This window comes from Cheilinus undulatus, linkage group 9, assembly GCF_018320785.1.
Source record: "Cheilinus undulatus linkage group 9, ASM1832078v1, whole genome shotgun sequence".
Taxonomy (NCBI): domain Eukaryota; kingdom Metazoa; phylum Chordata; class Actinopteri; order Labriformes; family Labridae; genus Cheilinus; species Cheilinus undulatus.
Window position 1 is genome coordinate 49,969,925 of NC_054873.1, and position 21,072 is coordinate 49,990,996.

At 40.6% G+C, this 21,072-nt stretch overlaps 1 protein-coding gene across 1 annotated transcript in view; it reads left to right on the plus strand.

Annotated features, from left to right (window-relative positions):
• Nucleotides 1-21,072, plus strand: part of LOC121514750 (neural-cadherin-like) — a 244,359-nt gene that overhangs the window by 176,495 nt on the left and 46,792 nt on the right. The window contains exons 24-27 of the mRNA XM_041795036.1: nucleotides 6,362-6,576; nucleotides 13,246-13,373; nucleotides 15,521-15,648; nucleotides 20,559-20,682. Coding sequence (XP_041650970.1) covers nucleotides 6,362-6,576; nucleotides 13,246-13,373; nucleotides 15,521-15,648; nucleotides 20,559-20,682 — 595 coding nt within the window. The remainder of the gene's footprint in view (nucleotides 1-6,361; nucleotides 6,577-13,245; nucleotides 13,374-15,520; nucleotides 15,649-20,558; nucleotides 20,683-21,072) is intronic.

Sequence of the window (21,072 nt, forward strand, 5' to 3'; positions counted from 1 at the left end):
TATAAACCCAAAATATATCCAAATATTCCTTCAGATAGTCCTCAGATCTTTTAAGGAAACTTCCTCATAAAGCCTTAAAATTCCCCAAAAAATTTCCCTCCAAAATTCAAGCAATACAAAAGCAAATTCCCCCCTAAATTTCTTGTCAGATTCAAGAAATGTTCAAAAACATTCTCCAAAGTACCATGAAAATGATGGAAACATCCAAAAAAAATAAAAGAATAAAAAAACCCTGAAAGTTTTAAAGGACAATCCCAAAACCCAAATTCCCAATCCACTTGCCCCCAATATTTGGTAATAAATTTCCCAAACTCCCCTGAAAATGCAAAACAAACAAACAAACACAGAAACAAAAAAGCAAAAATAAAACTCTCCGAAACATACAATATCCTCTTAATTTCAGTAAGAAAAGCAAATTCCCTAAAACAGGGGTTTTCAAAGTGTGAGGGAGTGAACCTCCCCCAGGAGAAAATAATTTATCCTCTGGACCCCCACCCCCTTCAAAATTTTAGATTTAAACACAATATTTTCAAACATTTATGTCTCATTTTTATTTTTAACATTTTTGTATTTTGATTTTTTTTTGCAAACGTATTTAAACATCAATCTTTCCCATGCAATCAGTTATTTACCATGACTGCCTGATAATTATGCTCTAATTTAGCAGGAACTATGAGTACTCATCTATGCAGATGATGCAGTATTCCATAACTGCAGATCATCCTCCACCTTCAGCCTCTCAGTACTTTCTTTTGATCATTGTTGGTGCCAAAACCTGCATGAACTGTCTCAGTTACCATCATTGAACCATATTTGTTTTAATTCCTGTGAAGAACTCTACAAACAGCAGAAGTAAGCAAAGCAAATCACCTTTTTTCTGGTTTATGGTTCCACGCCTCCCTTGATGTCCTGTGGCGCCCCCCAGGGGAGGTGCGCCTCACACTTTGAAAACCACCGCCCTTCAAGCAAATTCAAGCAAATACCTTAAACTTGAATGGACATTATTTTGTACAACTATCTAATCAAATACCAAAAATGATTACTATAATGTAGCAAAGCCAAAATGTAATGTCCTCATTTGTGAACTCAGGGTCTTAGGAGGTTAATGCTGCCATCACAGATGTACAAGTGACCCATGCCATGGACACTAAAACACCCCACAGCATCATGGATGCTGGCCTTTGAACTTGCCATGGTGACAATCTGGAGGTGGACAACCTGACATGTGGACTCTTCAGACCACAGAACCCTTTTCATATTCAGTCATCCATCTGGTTGGACCCAGAGGATTGGGAGGGGCTTCCAGATGCTCTTGATATAAAGCTTTGCCTTAACTTTCATTTATAGATGCAGTGGTGTACTAGGTTAACGTACAACGGTTGTGCGGAGTCCTTCTGAGCCCACGTTGTGATATCTATCACAGAAAGGTCCAAGGTTTCAGGCACTCAGTGTTGGTTTTCAGCCTTGTCTCTGACATGCAGAGATTTCTCCAGATTCTCTGAATAATTTGATGATATTATGGTCTGTAGATGGTCAAACCTCTAAATTCCTTGTATGTTGACAAATGCTGTCAAGAACACAATGCCAGGCAGAGTTACAACACCATGGCTTCACTGTAAAGGTTGTCTCTTCAGTCCCTTGGCGCTTACAGAGTTCTTTCAGAGAGAAAAAGATGGAACACAGTGGTTATCATGCTCCTGTCCCAACTTTTTTGGAACATGTTGTTTGCATCAAACTCAGAATGTGTATATAATTCCTAAGAGCACCAAAAGTTACCATTTTGAATGTGAAATATCTAGTCCCTGTGCTGTATTCAGTTGAATAAATGCTGAGAAGGATTTGCAAATCACTGTTCTCAGTTTCTATTCTCAGTTGTACAATGTCCCAACTTTTTTAGGAATTTGAGTTTGTGCATAGTTTTGTATAACTGAAGCAGCATGGGGGGATTTTTTCTGGATGTTAATAAGCTCCTGCTTAGAAAAAGGCATTAATGGAAACTGAATTTAACTAAAAGAAAATAAAAAAATAAAAAATACATTAAACCATTAACACTGAAAATAAACAGATTAAGGACGTGTGTCCGGCTCTGCCTCTGCTTTAGGAGATGACTGACGTAACAGCGACGCTCCTTTCCTTACTTTTAGAGGAGTCAAACAGCTCCCATCGTGTCTGACTCTTAAATATTTCCAGGTTGTTTAACTCAGTCGGGAACTTTCCTAACCAAGAAGGACTACTGGAACGTTCCCTCAGAGCTCCCCGGTGTGCTGCTGGTTTCTCTCTCTCTGAGCTCAACTCACTGTAAAAGTGACATCGCACAAAATGAACCCAAAATTACTAACCGCTCCCCACAGTAGAAAAAACTCCTTCACCTGCAGCTTGACCCAACTTTTTGGAGCTGCTGTGCTGTGTTGTCAGCTGAATATAGAGCAGCAGCTTTGGGCTTTTTTTTTTTTGCCATGGAAGCAATATGCATGTTTGTGCATTTCTGAGTGCATCTCGCCAAGATTATTAAATTAGGGCCCCGGATTTTATGGCCTCGTATCGATTCTTTTAAAGCTGTGGTGTGCTGTGTTTTGCAGAAGTTAACTGTAATTAATGAACATAGCCTTTGGATCAGGGTTAGTGGCCTGTGCTTAGATTTTAACCCTCGGTGGTAACAGTTGAATGCACGCTCAGTCTGCATGTGAATGGTGAATGGACCTGAGCTTGGATGGAGCTCTGCTAGCTGTCTGACTACTCAGAGCACTTTTTACACCTCAGATCAGACCTTCCATTCACGCCACATTCCCACACTGATAATGGAGGCTTCTATGTAGAGTGGCCGTCACTATTTAATCGTCCCTTTGAGGGCTTTGATGAGTGTGAACTGTATTAGTGCAGGGAAAATGACTTGATTTACCATGGCAGTCACATACAGCTATAAAGATGAAAGGGAATCACTTTATCAGGTGTGTCCAAACTATGGCCCGGGGGCAAAATGTGGCCCCCCAATAACGTTTTAAATTAAATGAAATATGGCCCTCAATAGACCATGATGCTTGTGCTAGACTGTATTATTCTTAGTTTGGCACAAGGCAGTGCTACCATGCTAATGCTGTAAACAAACATTATGACAAGTTTTAGTGCTGTTTTTAAGGACTAAACTGAGACAACACTATAAATCAGCGATACTCAACGTCTGGCTCTTTTGTGATAATTTGTGGCTCTTTTACGTCCTCATTTGAAATATTATTCTTTTAAACTTTGACCCTTTGAAATGTATCATTGTAAATTACGTTAACCAGTTTGTTTCCCCACATTTATACAGTAGGTTTTAACATTCAAACTCAATTGTCAACCTTTATTTATTTTTTATCATTTCTGCTGCTTTTAGCCCATTTTTACCGCTTGTTTTCACACATTTTTGCCACTTTAATCCCATTTTTGTCCTTTTCCTTCAGTTTTAGCCACTTTTTTCCTGCTTCTTTGTATTTTTTTCCCCATTTCAGCTGCCTTTTGCCATTAAATGCCACTTTTCTCCCATTTTCCCACCTTGTTACAGCTTTTTTGCCCACTTTAGTCACTTTTCACACATTTTTTGGTGCTTTTTTACCAACTGTAGCTCATTTTTTTTGACTTTGCACCCATTTTTGCAACTTTTCACCCAGTTTTCTCCATTGCATGCCTATTTTGCCCCTTTTCCCCCACTTTTTGCCACGTTTAATCCGTTTGTGCTGCATTTAGCCCATTTTAACCCTTTCCCTTAGTCACTTTTCATCCATTTTTGCCACTTTTATCCCACTTTGCTTTTTTTTATTATCAGTTTTAGCCACTTTTGTCCTGCTTCTTTGCATTTTTTTTGCCCATTTCAGCTGCTTTTTGCCATTAAATGCCACTTTCCCCCATTTTTCAGCCTTTTTACTGCTTTTTTGCCCACTTTAGTCACTTTTTACCATTTAGGCTCTTGCGATAGAATTTTTCAACAATTTGCCTTGTCAGCCATCAACTAGCCAGTTAATCAGTCACTGAGGCTATCTTAACCTACATTAGATTGGTTTTATTTACTTTAATATCAAGGAGATTTATGTGACAGGGGCCCTACTATCCCTGTATGTGGCCCCCAATGGAAAAAGTCTGGACACCCCTACACTACATGGACAAAAGTATTCAGACATCTGTCTGTTACACCAACAGGGACTGTAATGGTATTGCCTTCAAATTCGGGAACATGAAGGCGGCCCTCCTTTTGTAGCTGTTGGTTGTTTGCACTCATGAGATCCAGAGTGTCAGAGGAGGCTCAGGAAGTAGGGGACAGGCATTAGTAATGAATGGGAAAAGAGTTGAGTTAGCACTTAACAATAGGCCTGAATCCTGCAATTATGATCCGTACACTTTACAAAACAGTGATTTTGACTGATTTACCTGGCATGGAGGCGATCAATGTCACAAGTAGTCCTGCAGACCTCCTGGTGTCTAGCATTGTCTGTCAAACTAAAGGGAGACCAGAGTCTAGAGGAGTCTGGAACTGAGCTAAGAGGCTAGCTGAGCCCCTTTGACAAATAAAAAAATCCTCTTTTTGTCAGAAACATGCCTTTAAATGATGCGACGGATCATCTTCCAACAGTGATTTAGTTTTCTATCTGCGGTTAATAAGCTGTTCAATGTCAGTGGTTAACTAACAGTCCTCCATCAGTGCTATTTATGAAAATCAAGGCACGTTAATGACGGGTAAATTTGACCCGTTGGCTGTTTCAGGTGTATAGAGATCCACGGTGGTTCTAGTGTTAAGAAGCGATGAATCTACCCTCGATCCTGACATGGTATTATCATTAAGAATTCAGTTATTTGCAGCAGTTCTGTCAAACAAAAGCCTGGAGGGGCGTTTGCTCCTGTTCTGATTATTGTAGGGATGCTGAGGTGAAATTTAGGGCACAAAAACTCCTTTAATAAAGATAAATGCATGTCATCAATATAAAGGCCTTCAAGTGGTCTCAGAGTGTATGGCTGCAGAAGGAGAACATATTTGATTTCATGCACACACTAATGCGCAGATTAAATAAATATAGGGCAAAGGGATTAGTAGAAATGCTCCCCCTCTATGCTCACAACTTCTCAAAAATCTCCTTTAATGCCGTTTACATGAGCGTGAGTTAGTGAGAGCCAGAGAGAGGATGCACAGGAGTGCTTTTCTCCCTCTTTATCTTAAATTGTCTCCGCTGCACACTGCTGCCAGAGGCCTCTTTTCTGTGAGAGCAGTATCTCCTCCTATGTACTATACGTGACCTCATGTGGTTACTCCTCAACCATAAAGAATCCAATTTTTGGTTCTGTGGTCTGTCAGAGGAGCTTAACAGACATCTGGAGAGAGGGCTGATCAGATATTGTCAGTCAGAAGAGAGAAAAACATGCCCTGCTCTCCTTGATTTGGGTTGGCATTGCTCTCTTGAGCCACATGAAAGAGCAGTGAAAGGTGTGCTGCTCGCCGTCTGGATATGTATGCATAAGGCTACGCTCCGCCTAAGCCGTCCCTTTTGCTGCGTTCGGATCAGTATTCCCGACATGTGTTGCCCCTCTGCAGAATAAACAGCAATGGGGAGAAACAGCCCCTAACAGCCTCGGCACACACAGCTCCTCTCACACACTGCATGAAAATAGATGGCTTTGACATTATCAGCAGAGCCAGCTTGTCGCACATGCCTGCAGTGGAGGGGACGGGATGAGATCAAGCGGTCGCCTCCATCCTCGCCGTAACAGTTAAAGAATGAGCTGTTTTTCATCACTGCATGTATCTCCTCCTTTATGCTGCTTTGGTAGGATTGTTCATATTAACCTTTACGCTCTCATACATAAAAGCTTCAAGAGGAAGCATTTCATTTCTGCAGGAGCAGTGATCTTTAACACTCCAGCCCCAATCAAAGCAGATAAGAAGGAGAATGCACAGAAATCAAGCTGGGTGGGATTTTAGTGAGAGATTCCAGGAAATCAGCGTCTGCAAAGCAAAGTGAAATAAGTCGAATTAATTATCCGTTAACAAAGGATGTGTGATGTGCTGAGTCTCCAGAGGGTTCAGCTGTGATAGATAAAGAAGAGAGCCCCGCTCTGTTGTGTTCATCACTAATTGATTTAATGTAGAATTAAATATTCAGGGCTCGCCGCCTAATGCAAACTGTGATTGATAAAAGGTTCTGTCTGCAGAGAGTCAAAGTCAAAACCTTGGCCGGCGGACATCAACACGACTGTCACGTCCGCTGCAGAGAAGTCGCCGCGCTGCGATCCTGAGATTGAACAGCGTGAAGATTTCACACAACACAAAACAAGAATCGAACTGATTGTTTCTCTCTCCTGATTCTTCTCACTTTTGTCTCTCTCCTCGGTGCTACAGGTGCCGCTGCCCGCCGCAGCTGGAGGGGCCAGACTGTCAGCAGACGAGACTCAGTTTCCTTGGTGACGGTTATGCCTGGTTTCCCCCCATAAGGCCGTGCTTTGATAGCCATCTTTCACTGGAGTTTATGACGGAGGAGGACGACGGGCTGCTGCTCTACGCCGGCCCACTGGCCACGCTGCTGCCAGGAGACGCCGAGGACTACATGGCCATCGGTAGGACGGATAATTAGACGGCAGCCTGCGGGCTGTTATTGCTCTGAAACATGGAACTTCATTCTGTGGTTAATTACTGAGTGCTGGCTAATCAGATATACAAGGCACATTTGTACCGCTGAGGGAAATGAGCAAATACTTAATATGGTGCAGCAAAGGCGACCCCATTTTACCGTTTACAGTGTCTGCAGTCCTTCATGGTGAGCTATAAGGAACGCCGTCTTTGTTTACCCTTCCTCAGCGTCAGAGCTGAGCACCGACTCTCACTCAAGGACACATCAGCAGGGATTATTCTTCACAAACCCAAATCCTTCAAGTGAAGGACAGTAGTAAATATTTGATCAAACTGAATCTCTGCTTGGATTTAGAGATGGATTTGGACTTACAATGTGTCTATTATTAGTCTTCACTCTCGTTTAGAGGCCGATTTTAATTCAGCTTCAAATAAACCAAGGCTAGAAGTAAAACAGGATCGTTTCTGTGATTATTCACCGAGGTTGTTGATGCTGTGGGTCGTGATGTTCACTCACAGCTCCTGAGACCAACTTTTGGTTTGTGTGGAAGTTTTTCTACTCAAAATTAAACTCACACATATTCTAGATTCACACACTGTTAAATACAACCCCAGCTCCAAAAAAGTTGGCGCGCTGTGTAAATATAACCGCAAAACAGAATCAGTGATTGTCAAATCTCATAAACCCTTATTTTATTCATGATAGAACTTAAGCAACATATTAGATGTTAAACTGAGAGTTTTCACCTTTTCATGAAAAATATTAGCTCATTTGGAATTTGATGGCAGCAACACATCTCAAAAAAGTAGGGTCAGGACTAGTTACCGTTGTGCAGCATCCCCTCATCTTTTAATGAAACGTCTTGGAAGTGAGGAGCACAGTTGATGGGGAGGAATGTTGTCCCATTCATGCCTGATGTAGAATTCTAACTGCTCGACAGTCCTGGGTCTTCTCTGCTGGATTTTTCCTTTTCCGGTGCTCCAAAGCAGTTTTAATTTTGTTGACCAAAACTATGACTAAAAATATTCATCAACAGCCTTTTTTTCCGTGACAAAACTAGACTAAGACTAACAAAAATAGATCTGTGATGACTAAAACTAGACTGAGACTAACAAAAATAGATCTGTGATGACTAAAACTAGACTGAGACTAACAAAAATAGATCTGTGATGACTAAAACTAGACTGAGACTAACAAAAATAGATCTGTGATGACTAAAACTAGACTAAGACTAACAAAAATAGATCTGTGATGACTAAAACTAGACTGAGACTAACAAAAATAGATCTGTGATGACTAAAACTAGACTAAGACTAACAAAAATAGATCTGTGATGACTAAAACTAGACTGAGACTAACAAAAATAGATCTGTGATGACTAAAACTAGACTAAAATGTAATGTAGTTTTCTTCATACATTTGAAATCCATGATATTTCTCCACTGTGGGTAAATCTGTCAAAAACAACACATCTGTATCTATTCTGCCTCTCAGCTGTAGAAAGCAGGGACCCCAGGTTTGGCAGAGAACACACTACCATGATTCTGTATCAGATTTAGGAAGAGAATAAATGCTTAGACTTAAAGTAAAGACTAAACTGTGAGGACTTTTATGGACTAAAACTAGACTAAAACTAAAAAGGATAGAAATGACTAAAATGTGACTAAAACTAAAATGCATTTCATTTGAAGATTAAAACTTAGACTAAAATTAAAAATAGCTGCCAAAATTAACACTGCTCTAAAGGGGAAAGGTCTGGACTGCAGGCAGACCAGTCCAGGACCCGGACTCTTCTCCTGTGAAGCCATGCTGTTGTGATGGATGTGGTATGTGGTTTAGCATGGTCTTGCTGAAATCGTCAAGGCCGTCCCTGAAAGAGACGTTGTCTGGGGCCCCGTCCACACGGAAACAAATTCAGGAGTATAAACAAAAGTTTTTTTGTCGTATTGGCGTTTCATCCACACGAAACGGCATTTTTGGTGACTGTTATAGATACTTTTTCAAAACGAGTCCTAGAGTGCATAAATCTGTAACTGACTACTGTTTTCGTCTCCATGTGGACAGGGTCTGGATGGGAGCATATGTTGCTTTAAAACCTCTCTCTGCTTCTCAGCATTGATAGTTCCTCTCCAGATGTTAGAGCTGCCCACGCCATAGGCACTAATGCAACCCCATACCATCAGAGATGCAGGCTTTAGAGCTGAGCCAGGAGAGCAAGCTGGATGCTCCCTCTCCTCTTTAGTCCACAGGACACGGCGTCTGTAGTTTCCTCTGACCACAGAACAGTTTTCCATGTTTCCTCAGTCCATGTTAAATGAGCTTTGGTCCAGAGAAGACGGCGCTGTTTCTGGATCCTGTTCACATATGGCTTCTTCTCTCCATGATCCCGCTTTAACTGTCATTGGTGGATGGCACGGCCAACTGTGTTGACAGACGATGATTTCTGGAATGTTCCTGAGCCCATGCAGTGGTTTCACTACAGAATCACACCTGTTATTAATGCAGTGGCCCCTTCAGTTTGTCCCTTGTTCACAGAGATTTCTCCAGATTCTCTGACTCTGTTGGTGATATTATGGACTGTACATGGAGGGAGATTTAAAGTCTTAGCAGTTTACATTGGGGATAATTTTTCTGAAATTGTTCAACAATTTTTAAACAGTTTTTCACAGACTGGTAAACCTCTGCCCATCTTTACTTCTTAGAGACTCTGCCTCTCTAAAATGCTCCTTTTATACCTATTCATGTGACTGACCTGTTGATAATTAAACTAGTTTGTTATAAATACTCATCAGGCTATTTTTCACTAGTGCCACTTACTTTTCCAGCCTTCTGCTGCCTTGTCTCTACTTTTTTGAAATCTGTTGCTGCCATCAAATTAAAAATGAGCTAATATTGTTCCTGAAATGGTAAAATGTCTCAGATTCAAGATGTGATCTGTTGTTTCTGTTCTATTGTTAATGAAATATGGGTTTATGAGGTTAACCCTCTGGTACCCCTTGAGCCAAAAATGCACACTTTGTTGTTATTTTTTAAATAGCACTGCTCTCTTTCACAATTAATATTATCATGTATTGTATTTTTGGTTCATTTTTGCACGATTTTCAAAATTCTGTCCCAGTCACAACAATCAGCCCAACATAAATAAAGTAAACCTTTTTCATGGTGTTAATATCCCTGGTGTACAAAAAGTCCCCATTGAAACCCATTCAAACCACTTCTTTTGATCCATACGCCATTCAGGCATGAATCATGCATTTTCTGCTTTCTGGGCTTCATTTGAGAGTTGGGGCTTTATATTTGCACCTGGACCATTTTTTTACCCAGTGATGTCACTTTTACCATGTATGGGCAAGGGCAGGAAATACATGTTTTTTTTCCACCAGATTTCAGTGTTATACTGCCCTCTGCTCCCCTTCTCACTAACTCTCTGAGGTTTTTTTATGTGCAGATCAGTGTGTGAGTAGTGCAATCATCAAAGAGGAATTAATCTGCTTTCCATGTAGTATATTAAAAAAGAAAAGAGTGTATTTTCTATCTAAAACTGCAGCGACACCAGGATTAGATATGGCAGGCTGCAATAATAAAAAATAAGCTATCATGTAGTATTCATGTAGTATCTTGAAAAAAATCAATTTGTGTGTTTTTGTTCATCAAAAAATGTTTGTTTGTTTGCATTACAAACATGGCATTCAAAGGGTTAAAGATATGACAGTTATTGAGTATTTGGTATTTTTGTTTATGGCACAAGTTGATAAAACAAGGAAAACTTAAAATTGTTGAAAATAGATTAATATAACTTTTTTATTTACAGATATACCCCCTCCCCACCCCACCCCCCACCCTGTGCATTTTTGGCTCACTAGGAGGAAAATGAGGCAGCAATTTTTAGGGATACCCGAGGGTTAAAGGATCATTGCATATTGTTTCTATTTACATTTTACCAAGCGCCCCAACTTTTTTGGAATTTCGGTTGTATCTCGAAGGATTCTTGTTTCAGTCTTGATTATTATGGCTTATGGCTCACAAAAATTAAAAATTCACTACCTCACACAACCACAGCCATGGGGAAGACTGCTGACTTATCCAGTGGACAGTTTTGACACCCTCAGTTAGAGGGTAAGCCACAGAAGGTCACTGGCTAAAGGGCAGGCTGTACTGATGATAATAACATAGCTATAATAATCATAAACCCTCACGAAGGTTTGAGTTAAATGCATGAAGATTTGTGCTCATGCATCAGGCCCAGACTGTCACAGGCCCAGGTCTGTGATTGTCATGGTGAAACTGAACAGGAAGTGAGTTATGTACAGTTAAAGGTCAGATATTCAAGGAGAATCACGGCTGTCACATCTGAAGGCTGACCTGAGGTGTTTCATTTGTCTTTTACCTTTACATTTCCTTCTCGTCTTACTTCTAGTTCAGATTTTTTTGCAGATGATTGAAGCTATCCGTTTCCATTCACCCTGAAAATTTAAAGTTGAATTTAAATTCATTTGTAGGAACTCACATGATTAATTAACGAGCAGTGAGAACGTCCAGCAGCCACATCTGATTCCAGGAACAGTCATAACTGGAAAATCCAGAGCTCTCTGTGAACCGTAATCCAGAGCTTTTAATTGATTTTTGTTCCTGTTTTTTCATCCATGTGTGAATAATTTCCATCTCTGACGCTGATGTGGCTTACAGTCTCTGTCTTATTCTGAACCTGACTTTTCTTCTGAGCACAGGTGTTTATAAACGTCTCCTGTGGTTTTTCAGTGCCTCTACAAACTTCTTGCCTCATTTCTTTGTTTCTTACACATTTAATCGCAGTTTTTATGACCTTGTTTATTTCATCTCTGCTGAGCTGTTTCTCTGTACTTGAACCTTGAAGAGCTGCTTTAGTTTATGATGCTAAAAACATCATTCAGGTTTTATTATGATCTTGATTTACAGGATTTTAGACTCGATCTGAAAAGGAAATTGGTCTTAGATGAAATCCTTTCAGCCCTACTCCGCCTTTTGGATCAACCTGATATGCCACAGACTGTTTCCCATGTCCATTATGGGATGGCCCACATCCATCTGGGCAGCCACGACCCGCGACCCCCAAAATAAAAGTGCCAGTGACCGGAGACCCCCCCCTGTACCTGAAGGTGGCTGAACACAGCCATGCACATTCTAGACCAATCATGTGCAGAGGCCGCCCATTAGGGGGGAAAGATGGGAGAGCTTTCTGGGGGCCGGCCAAACTGGGGGCCAGCAAAATCACGGTCCGTTGTAAAGTGAAGCTGTGGTATTTTATGTTTAACCTGAATAATAACCACTCTTATCAAAGAAACACATTTAAATTCATTTGTGTAGTAAGTAGCCCTCTTAAAATGTAAATCCTTTTGATAAAAACAGAATTAAAATATGTTAAAAACAGCTAAAATGGGTTAATAATGGCAAAAAATGGTGGGAAAGGTGGTGAAAGTAGATTTTAAAAGTAGCAGAAATGGGTTGGAAATGCCAAAAATTACATTAAAGTGGCAAAAAATAACCAAAACATGGCAAAAATTGGTTAAAGTGGCAAAAATGTGCATATTAAATGGTTAAATGGGATTCAAAAGTGGCTGAAATGGCATTAAAGTGGCAAAAATAGGTGGAAATTTGGTGAAATGGTGTGAAAATTGATATAAACTGGCTAAAAAGGATTAGTGGAGGCAGAAATAGTCAGAAAGTGGCAAGAATGGGCATATCAAATTGTAAAATGTGTCTTAAAAAGTGGTAAAAGGGGTTAATAGAGGCAATAATGGGACAGCAGAGCCAACAATAGGCAGAGAGTGGCAAGATTTGGTTTAGAGGTGGCAAAAGCAGGCAGAAAAAGGTGGTGGAAAGGGTTTAAACTTCACAAAAATGGGGTTTCAGTTAGTGTGAAAAAATTGGTGGAAAAAAGTGATAAAAATGGGTTAAAATTAGACAAAACTGGTGTGAAGTGGCAACAGTGTAATTAAAAAATGTTCTTAGTTTTTTAAGGCATCCGGAGACCCCTCTCAGTGTCTCGCGACCCCCACTGGGGTCCCGACCCCAACGTTAAGAACCCCTGATCTAAAGGGGTGATTGGACTAATGTGGTTTCTGGTTCATTCATCATGGGCCAATCAGAGTGATGAAACATTCGACTTAGTGGGAATGTGCAGCTGTGGAGTGAAGCTGCTAACGTTGCTAACTATCAGTGGAGTCAGACGAAGAGAAAAAAAATCATTACTGCCAAGTTTTCTGTTTGATTCTTCACTTGTCATTTATACAGAAACGTCCAGTTACGATCAAACCTGACACTTTTTACCAGCTTTTTACCTTTTTTACCAGGTTGCAGTACAACTAAACCACGCTCCTAGCTACCGCCTCGTTCTCCAAACATGACCCTGATTGGTCCGTCCATGCTCAGACCAGGCAGAAGCGTTTCAGATCAGAGCGTTGCGAAATAGTTCTGCCTGAGGACAGACATTGAATCTATCTAGTCCAGCAGCTTTATTTTGGTAGAAGCCTAGAAAGAAGTCCGATGGCAGGGAGGTGAATTTTCCTGAGATTTTAAGCCAAGTCAGTTCTGACCTGGACCTCCACAGACCCGCAGGACTGATAACCTCCACATACGTGTTCTTTGTAATGCTGATTCAGCGCTGTCTTCTCCTCAGAGCTGATTGGTGGGACGCCCAGTCTGAAAGTGAACCACGGTTCTGGGACCCTGGTGCTCCAGTTAACAAACAACGCCGGCGTGGCTGACCGACGCTGGCATCGCCTGGACGTGAGGAGCAACAGTAAAGTAAGAGGAGCGCTGAGACCGCTACGTTTTAGAGATGACACATTTAAATTACAGCTGTCAAAGCATCAGCTTTTACACTAGAATGAGCTGATGAGTTTTCAGAGTTAATCACAATTAATTTACTTTAATCGCATGTTTAAAATGCCATTATTCTGCATCAAAAACATGGCATTCTGACCTGGTGCATGTTGGCTGGAGACAGAGGTCTGGCTGTAGACCGATCATCTGAGACGCCTTCCTTATCTCAGGAAGGAAGTGCCGTACGTCGTATTTCCAGTTTTTCCTTTATCCATAAACAAAATCTGGTAGTTACATTCATGAGAAAACCACACAGGAAACAAACAGACGAAGAAACATCTAGGCAATCTCTCTTTTTTTTTTAACCTTAAAAACACATGATTTTTAATTTTAACTCAGTTTTTTTTTACCTTTTTAAGTCACATTTTTGACTTTTATCTCATGTTTTGACCCTGTTTAACCCATGATTTTTAATTTTATTTCTTTTTTTTTACCTTTTAAGTCGCGGTTTTGACTTTTATCTCATTTTTTTTTACCTTGAAAACCCATGATTTTTAATTTTATCTCTTTTTTTCACCTTTTTAAGTTGCGGTTTTGACTTTTATCTCATGTTTTGACATTTTCAACTCCTAACTGACTTTTATCTCTCTTACTTTCACCTTTAAAAATTTGTGATTTTAAATTTTATTTCATATTTTGACATTTTAAACTTGTGATTCTAATGTTTACCTCATATTTTGACTGTTAAAAATCATGATTTTGAATTTTATCTCATGTTTTGACTTTTAAAATGTATGGTTTCAGTTTTCTATCTCATATTTTGCCTTTTTTAAAACATTATTTTGACTTTAAATTTCATGTTTTTTCCTTTTAAACTTCTAAGTTTGACTTTTTATCTCAGATTTTGAGTTTTTAACTTTTCATGTCAACTTTTTAATCATAAAATCATTTAAAATGAGTGCCAAACTTTTTCCGCCATAATTCACTGCTGGTGAAAATAATGCTGACATTTTATGGCTAAATATCCACCCTGTTATCTTTATTTATTTATTTAGGCTCAGGTTAGACCCAAGTTCAGAATCCGGCCCCGGCTGTGATTGAGTTTGACTCCCCTGGTTTAGCTGCATAGCTGCTCTGTCAGTTTAGCTATAGCTAGCTTTGTAGCACTGTTATATGCCTAGCTCTGTTATTTATGTAGTTAGCATAGCATTAGCTACTCATGCACTTATAGAGGACGGCTTTGTTCCTGTGAGCAGACTGTTGACCGGGCTGTAGTAAATGTTTAGTAATCAGATTTATCAGGTTTCTTAACCCTCAGCGGACGTTTAACGTGATTTTATTTTGAAAGGTTAAACACGTATTTCCATTCTGACAGAGAGGCGCCTCAGACGAACGGTCTGTGCAACGGCTCGGCTTCATTACATCAGACCGTTTATTCATTTTATTTGTAAATGATAGTTTTAAATGTTTTACAGCATCCTGAATAACAGAAGCTTTGGATCTTGACTGTGCACCACAGGGTTGATGTTAAACACGCTTTGTAAGACAATAAGTCCAGGAGAGACACAGTGGTTCAAACAGCTGAGAGCTCAGAGGGTTAAAGGGTTCATGTTGCATTCTCTGTCTAAATAATCCCTGTTAAAGTTAACGATTAAGAGATTTTCTCTTCTTCTTTACTTTTCCTTTGTAATCTGACATCAACTTTACAGCAGAAAAAGAACTTTCTATGGATATAAAAGTAAAATACTAAAAGTGAGGTATTAACGAGGTAAATGTTTAATATCACAAGGTTCAGGTGAATTCATACTCATCCACTGAGCTGTCTGAGAGCTTTTAAAGTGAAACGAAACGTGAAGAGCAGTGCTTTACATCACTGTGAGAGCAGTATCTAACCACTGCCTCCATTGCATAACTACAGTGTGCTTAAAAGGTCAAAATAGCACAGTTATTGTGATTTAAAAGACTGATCATATTAATTCCTGACCTTTATCCCATCAGGACTATTGCATTAACACTGGCAGCCCTAATTAAGACACATGCTGGCGTTTTTATGAAGTGTCAGGCTGCAGTATGCTTACTGGTCCATGCATGCAGGCGCAGTGACCTCTCCACTCTCTCCTCGTTTAAAGGAGGTGCGCTTCACTCTGGATCGATGCTCCACGGCGATCATCATGGAGACTGAAGGCGTGGACTCCTGGGCAATGACAGAGGACCGCTCATCGTGTGAAATCCGAGGGGTCACGCCCAACAGGGACAAGTAAGATCGATAATTGAGTGGAAAAAGTGTGCAGGTGTCAGGGCAGGGAAGGTGACAGCACACAGTATAAACACAAAGCTGCTCCTCTGAACCTTTAAAGGAGCCGAGCAGCACTTCATTCCTGCAGTGATACGTCACGGATGGAGGGATTAAGTACTGTAGATGTGTTAAAGACGGATTAACATACACGTTAATGAAGTTCATCAAGCTACAGGCTGGTTCAGTGTGGAGTTTGTCAACAATAAGGCTCCATAAATTCTCCAGACACCCTCTAAGGGCTTCCCTGTGGTTTCAAACACCTTTAGGTTATTTTTACTTCTACGGTTTTAAAATGTCAACGGATGGATGGCCCATAGGGACCACCACTAAATGCCCCGTGTCCCTTCAGGGGTAAACAATCCCATATAGAGTGCTGCTTTCGCACTCACAAAAGCTGCAGCCTGAAAGGCGGTGAAAGCTCAAACGTGAAGAAAAACATCTATTATTGTTATTTAAAGATGTGGAAATTAACTGTAGTAGAGCAGTGAGGGCCCAATATGACATCCTTAACCATCAATCACCACTCAAATTTCTGAAATTTTCCATCAGACCAGATGCTTTCAATGATAACAGGGCAGAATGGAGGCAAGAAGAAAGGAGATGGAGATGTATCCTTCAACATAAAAGCACAACATAGACTGTTTAACATCTGCAACCCACTACAGATGGCTTTACAGTCCACTTTTGAGTGTACGTGTTAAGAAGCTTTCGTGAATAGATGATCTCTGGGCTCCCCTCATACAGACATGTAGCAGACGGGCATTTTCACTCATTTTGATTTTCAAGTATTCTCAGCAGAGTTTCACAGTAGGGACCCGGGTACACTTGACCCCAAAGTCTGGCTTGTTAGATTATGGTGGAGTACAGAGTACTCAGCAGAGAGTAAGGTTATAAAGTCTCTTCTAATAGTCTCCTGCCTCTTCAGAAACCATCGTGTCCGTGCAGCACAGGTCCATTTTATCCTCTATCCTCTGGTAGATGTGGAAGTAGGAAGAGGATCGCCATTGGCCTCTTAGAAAGTCATGAAAACGTCCATAGTAGCAGGATGGACTCTAATATACAAACAAAGCCTAAAGACTGTAAGTGCCTGCCATGGTTGCTTCCTCTTCTTTCTTCATTTTAGTGAATTTTTAAACTGTACAGTACGTGCATACAGTCATGGACAAAAGTATTGGCACCCCTAGAATTTTCCAGAAAATACACCATTTCTCCCAGAAATTGTTGAAATTACAAATGTTTTTGGTATACATGTGTTTATTTCCTTCATATGCATTGGAACAACATAAAAAATTTGAAGAAAAAAGACAAAATTTACGTAATTTTACAGAAAACTCAGAAAATGGGCCGGACAAAATTGTTGGCACCCTCAACTTAATATTTGGTTGCACACCCTTGGAAAAAATAACTGAAACCAATCTCTTCCTATAACCAACATCAAACTTCTTACGCCTCTCAGCTGGAATTTTGGACCACTCTTCTTTTCCAAACTGCTCCAGGTCTCTCAGATTTGAAGGGTGCTTCTTCAACAGCAGTTCTGAGATCTCTCCATAGGTGTTCAATGGGATTTAGATCTGGACTCATTGCTGGCCACTTCAGAACTCTCCAGCTTTGTCTCCAACCATTTCTTGGTCTTCTTCAGTCAAGGCACCCAGTGCCAGAGGCAGCAAAATAACCCCAAAACATCCTTGAAGCTCCACCATGTTTGACTGTAGGTACTGTGTTCTTTTCTTTGTAGGCCTCATTCTGTTTTCTGTAAACAGTAGAATGACGTGCTTTTCCAAAAAGCTCTACCTTAGTCTCATCTGTCCAAAAAATGTTCTCCCAGAAGGATTGAGGCTTACTCAGGTACATTTTTGCAAACTCCAGTCTGGCTTTTTTATGTCTCTTTGTCAGCAGTGGGGTTCTCCTCGGTCTCCTGCCATAGCGCTTCATCTCATTCAGATGACCACGTATGGTCCCAGCTGACAATTTTGCACCCTGAGTCTGCAGGACAGCCTGAATTTGTGTGGAAGTTGACTGAGGATGTTTATCCACCATTCCAACTATCCTGCGTTCATTCTTTTGTCAGTTTTTCTCTTCCATCCACGTCCAGGGAGATTAGCCACAGCTCCATGGTTATAAACTTCTTGATTATATTACACACAGTGGACAAAGGAATTTCTAGATCTCTGGAGATGGTCTTGAAACCTTGAGATTGTTCATATTTTTCCACAATTTTGCTTCTTAAGTCCTCAGACAATTCTGGGCTCTTCTTTCTCTCCTCCATGCTTGGTGTGACACACAGACACACAACACAAAGGTTGAGTCAACTTTTAGACATTCTAACTGGCTTCAGGTGTGATTTCTAGATTGCCAGCACCTGTTACTGCCACAGGTGAGTTTAAATGAGCATCACATGCTGGAAATAAAATGATTTACCCACAGTTTTAAAAGGGGGATGATCATTTTCTCTGGACCATTTTTTAGTTTTGTGTAAAATTATGTTATTTTTTTTCTTTTTTATTCTGTTTTTGTGTTGTTCCAATGCACATGAAGGAAATAAACACATGTATACCAAAAACATCTGTAACTGCAACAATTTCTGGGAGAAATGGTGTATTTTCTAGAAAAATTCCAGGGGTGCCAATACTTTTGTCCATGAATGTATCCCCACCTAATGCAGCAGACTGTGCAGATGTGCAAGTGTGGTGCATTAGGTGGCAAATGTTGCTGATGTCACAGCAGACAGTGGCGAGGGGAGGAAGACAGGGGGCGCAATCGCACTCTGACATGGTACGTAACCAACATGCCTGATGTGAAACGCTCTCATTTTGAGTATTTGATTACTCACAAATGCACTTTTTCCCATACCTCCTGCTGTAGAATGAAAGAAATACAAGCACACCCTGCAGAGAGGATTTTTTAAATTAGCTGTAAATCAGGTGTATAACCTGCACTTTTAATACCTGTCGTTTTCATCTGAAAGCTGACTGTGGCTTATAAACCAAGGCGACTTTTATATCAGTATCTGACACAATTGAAAATTAATCTTGGCTCATTGTGAGTTAAGGAGTAGCACTAAAAGGCTCTGAAATTACACTCGGAGGTGGCCCAGTTCATGAATGTGAGTTAAACCAGTTTAACTTCTCGTTCTAGTTTAAAGGTTGGGTTTTACTCAGCTGGAGAAGGCTGGAAGTCTACAAGCTGACCAGACTTCAGAGTAGCATAAAGGGGAGGGGTAAACCCCTGTAGTGACACGCGCTTTCTCCCTCCTCAGTGGACTCGCTACAGGACATACACTGATCCATGGTCAGGTGAAATAACCCGGTGTAAGATCAGATATTGTGAAGATCGTGGTTGTTGTTGTAGTCTTATATAGCAATAAAGTTCTAAATCATGAGCCGAGATCATGAGTTTAAAAGTGAAAATATGGGCTTAAAAAGCCAAAGTTAGGAGTTGAAAAATGTCAAAATATGACTTAAAATTTAAAATTGGGAATCTAAAAGATAAAAATGTGACATAAAGTCAAAACTGAGTTGAAAAGGTCAAAGTATGAAATGAAAGGTCAAAATCATAAGTTTGAGTCATAATCTTGAGATGCAAAATTGAAAATATGAAATAAAACGCACATTAATTTCTGTCCCCACTTTCTTGACTTTTTATGAAATCTTTCTTACTCTTTACTTTTAGGTTTTTATGGCTTAACAGCTTATACTGGAGGAAATCTGCAAACCTCATACTGGTGGGCCAGTTAGAATACAAATATGATCTTGCAGGCCGGACATAATCGTTCCACAGGCCGGATTTGGCCCCCGGGCCTTGAGTTTGCCACCCCTGGTTTAGAGAAATGAATGCAGAGTATAGATATGAAACTTTGTCTGTATCTGTGTGTTTGGGGTGTAGATGAAGAGTCAGCCTTAGTCTTTCAGAGGACAGTGGGGTTGGTTCTATGGGTGTTCCACCAATGAGAGACTCTTGGTGGGCGCCAAAGCACACCAAACCTCATGCTTACATGATGCAGCTTTCATAGTTTGTATTGGCGTCACGCTCTCTAATGTGGCGTTTATATAGAAGCTGCTGGAATCATTTATTTGAATCAAACCAGATCCAGACGGTTTAAGCCTCTCTCTGTTCCATTTCCTCATGTTCCTTTCTGTTCCTCTGGAGGAAAACAGTATCGATAAAGCCCTCAGATATTATCCCTAAAACGCCGGCTAATCTGTCTCCCTGGCCGTGTTTGTGCTGCCTCGGCAGCGCCACAGCAGCGCTTGTTTTCCCCCGCTGTGTCCCGGCCTGCCACTGCGCTCGTTGTTTTGTTGTGTAATTATTCCATGAGTTTAAGAAGTTTAAGATATCCATAAGGGCTTTACTGCTGCTATTAATTGTAATAACTTTCTAAATTACAAGAACCTTTGAGAACCTGCTGTGATCACAGTATTTGAGCGGAAACTTATTACATTGTAGGAAATCTGAGTGTTTATCATTAGGGAATGTGCTAAGTTAACAAATAAAAATGAGCATTAAAGCAGGCCCTGTTTTATCACCTTGTGTCCAATGTTCTGGAAATGTACAGAGCTGCAGCCGTGCGTGATTTGATGGTTTCTGAGAAAAGTAATTTATCCTCCGTGCATTTGTGTCTGCTATAGAAGAAAATCACAGGAATCAGACGTCACATTTGTTGTGATGAAGCATTAAACACGAAGGCAGCCTCTGCAGGAAAAGAATGAAAGCGTAAATTTTAACCTTGACAGATTATATGCTGTGCATGCTCCTTTTCTTCTCTTGGCGTTGACGTTTGGTTTTGTTGAGGTTTGTGCTTTGAATTTCAAAAGTAGAAGCGGTCTTTGTGCACATTCCTCAGCGGTTAACTAATAAATGGCTTTTGTTTGCAGGTATCTGAATGGGACTCATGTTCTGCAGCTCGGAGGCGTCAGTGAAAACGTGTCGTATGAATACCCTCAGCTGCAGCACAAACATTTCACTGGATGTATAAGAAACCTGCATGTGGACAGCCAGGTAAGGCCTTCTTTAACATTGATCCATTAAAGACAAGACACGCTGGGATCAATTAAGAGGGTGAATGCAGAATATTCCTTTCTTCTGTGAAGGCTGGTTCACAGTCGCTGCTGCAGGACTCTGCTGGAATGTTAGCCTCAAGGCTAAACAGGAAATAGGAGCTCGCTCTGTGGCGTTATTCCATACATAATAGGGATCTATCTGAATTTAATGAGAGGGGAAGAGTGTACTTAAAAATGCATGCTGGTTACCGTCACACTATGGCAGGGATGTCAGACTCAATCACAGCAGGGATTTAGGTCTGACCCAAGGGTGTCAAACTCAGGGCCCGGGGGCCAAATCCGGCCCATGGTACAGTTATACCCAGCTCGCAAGATCATATCATATTTT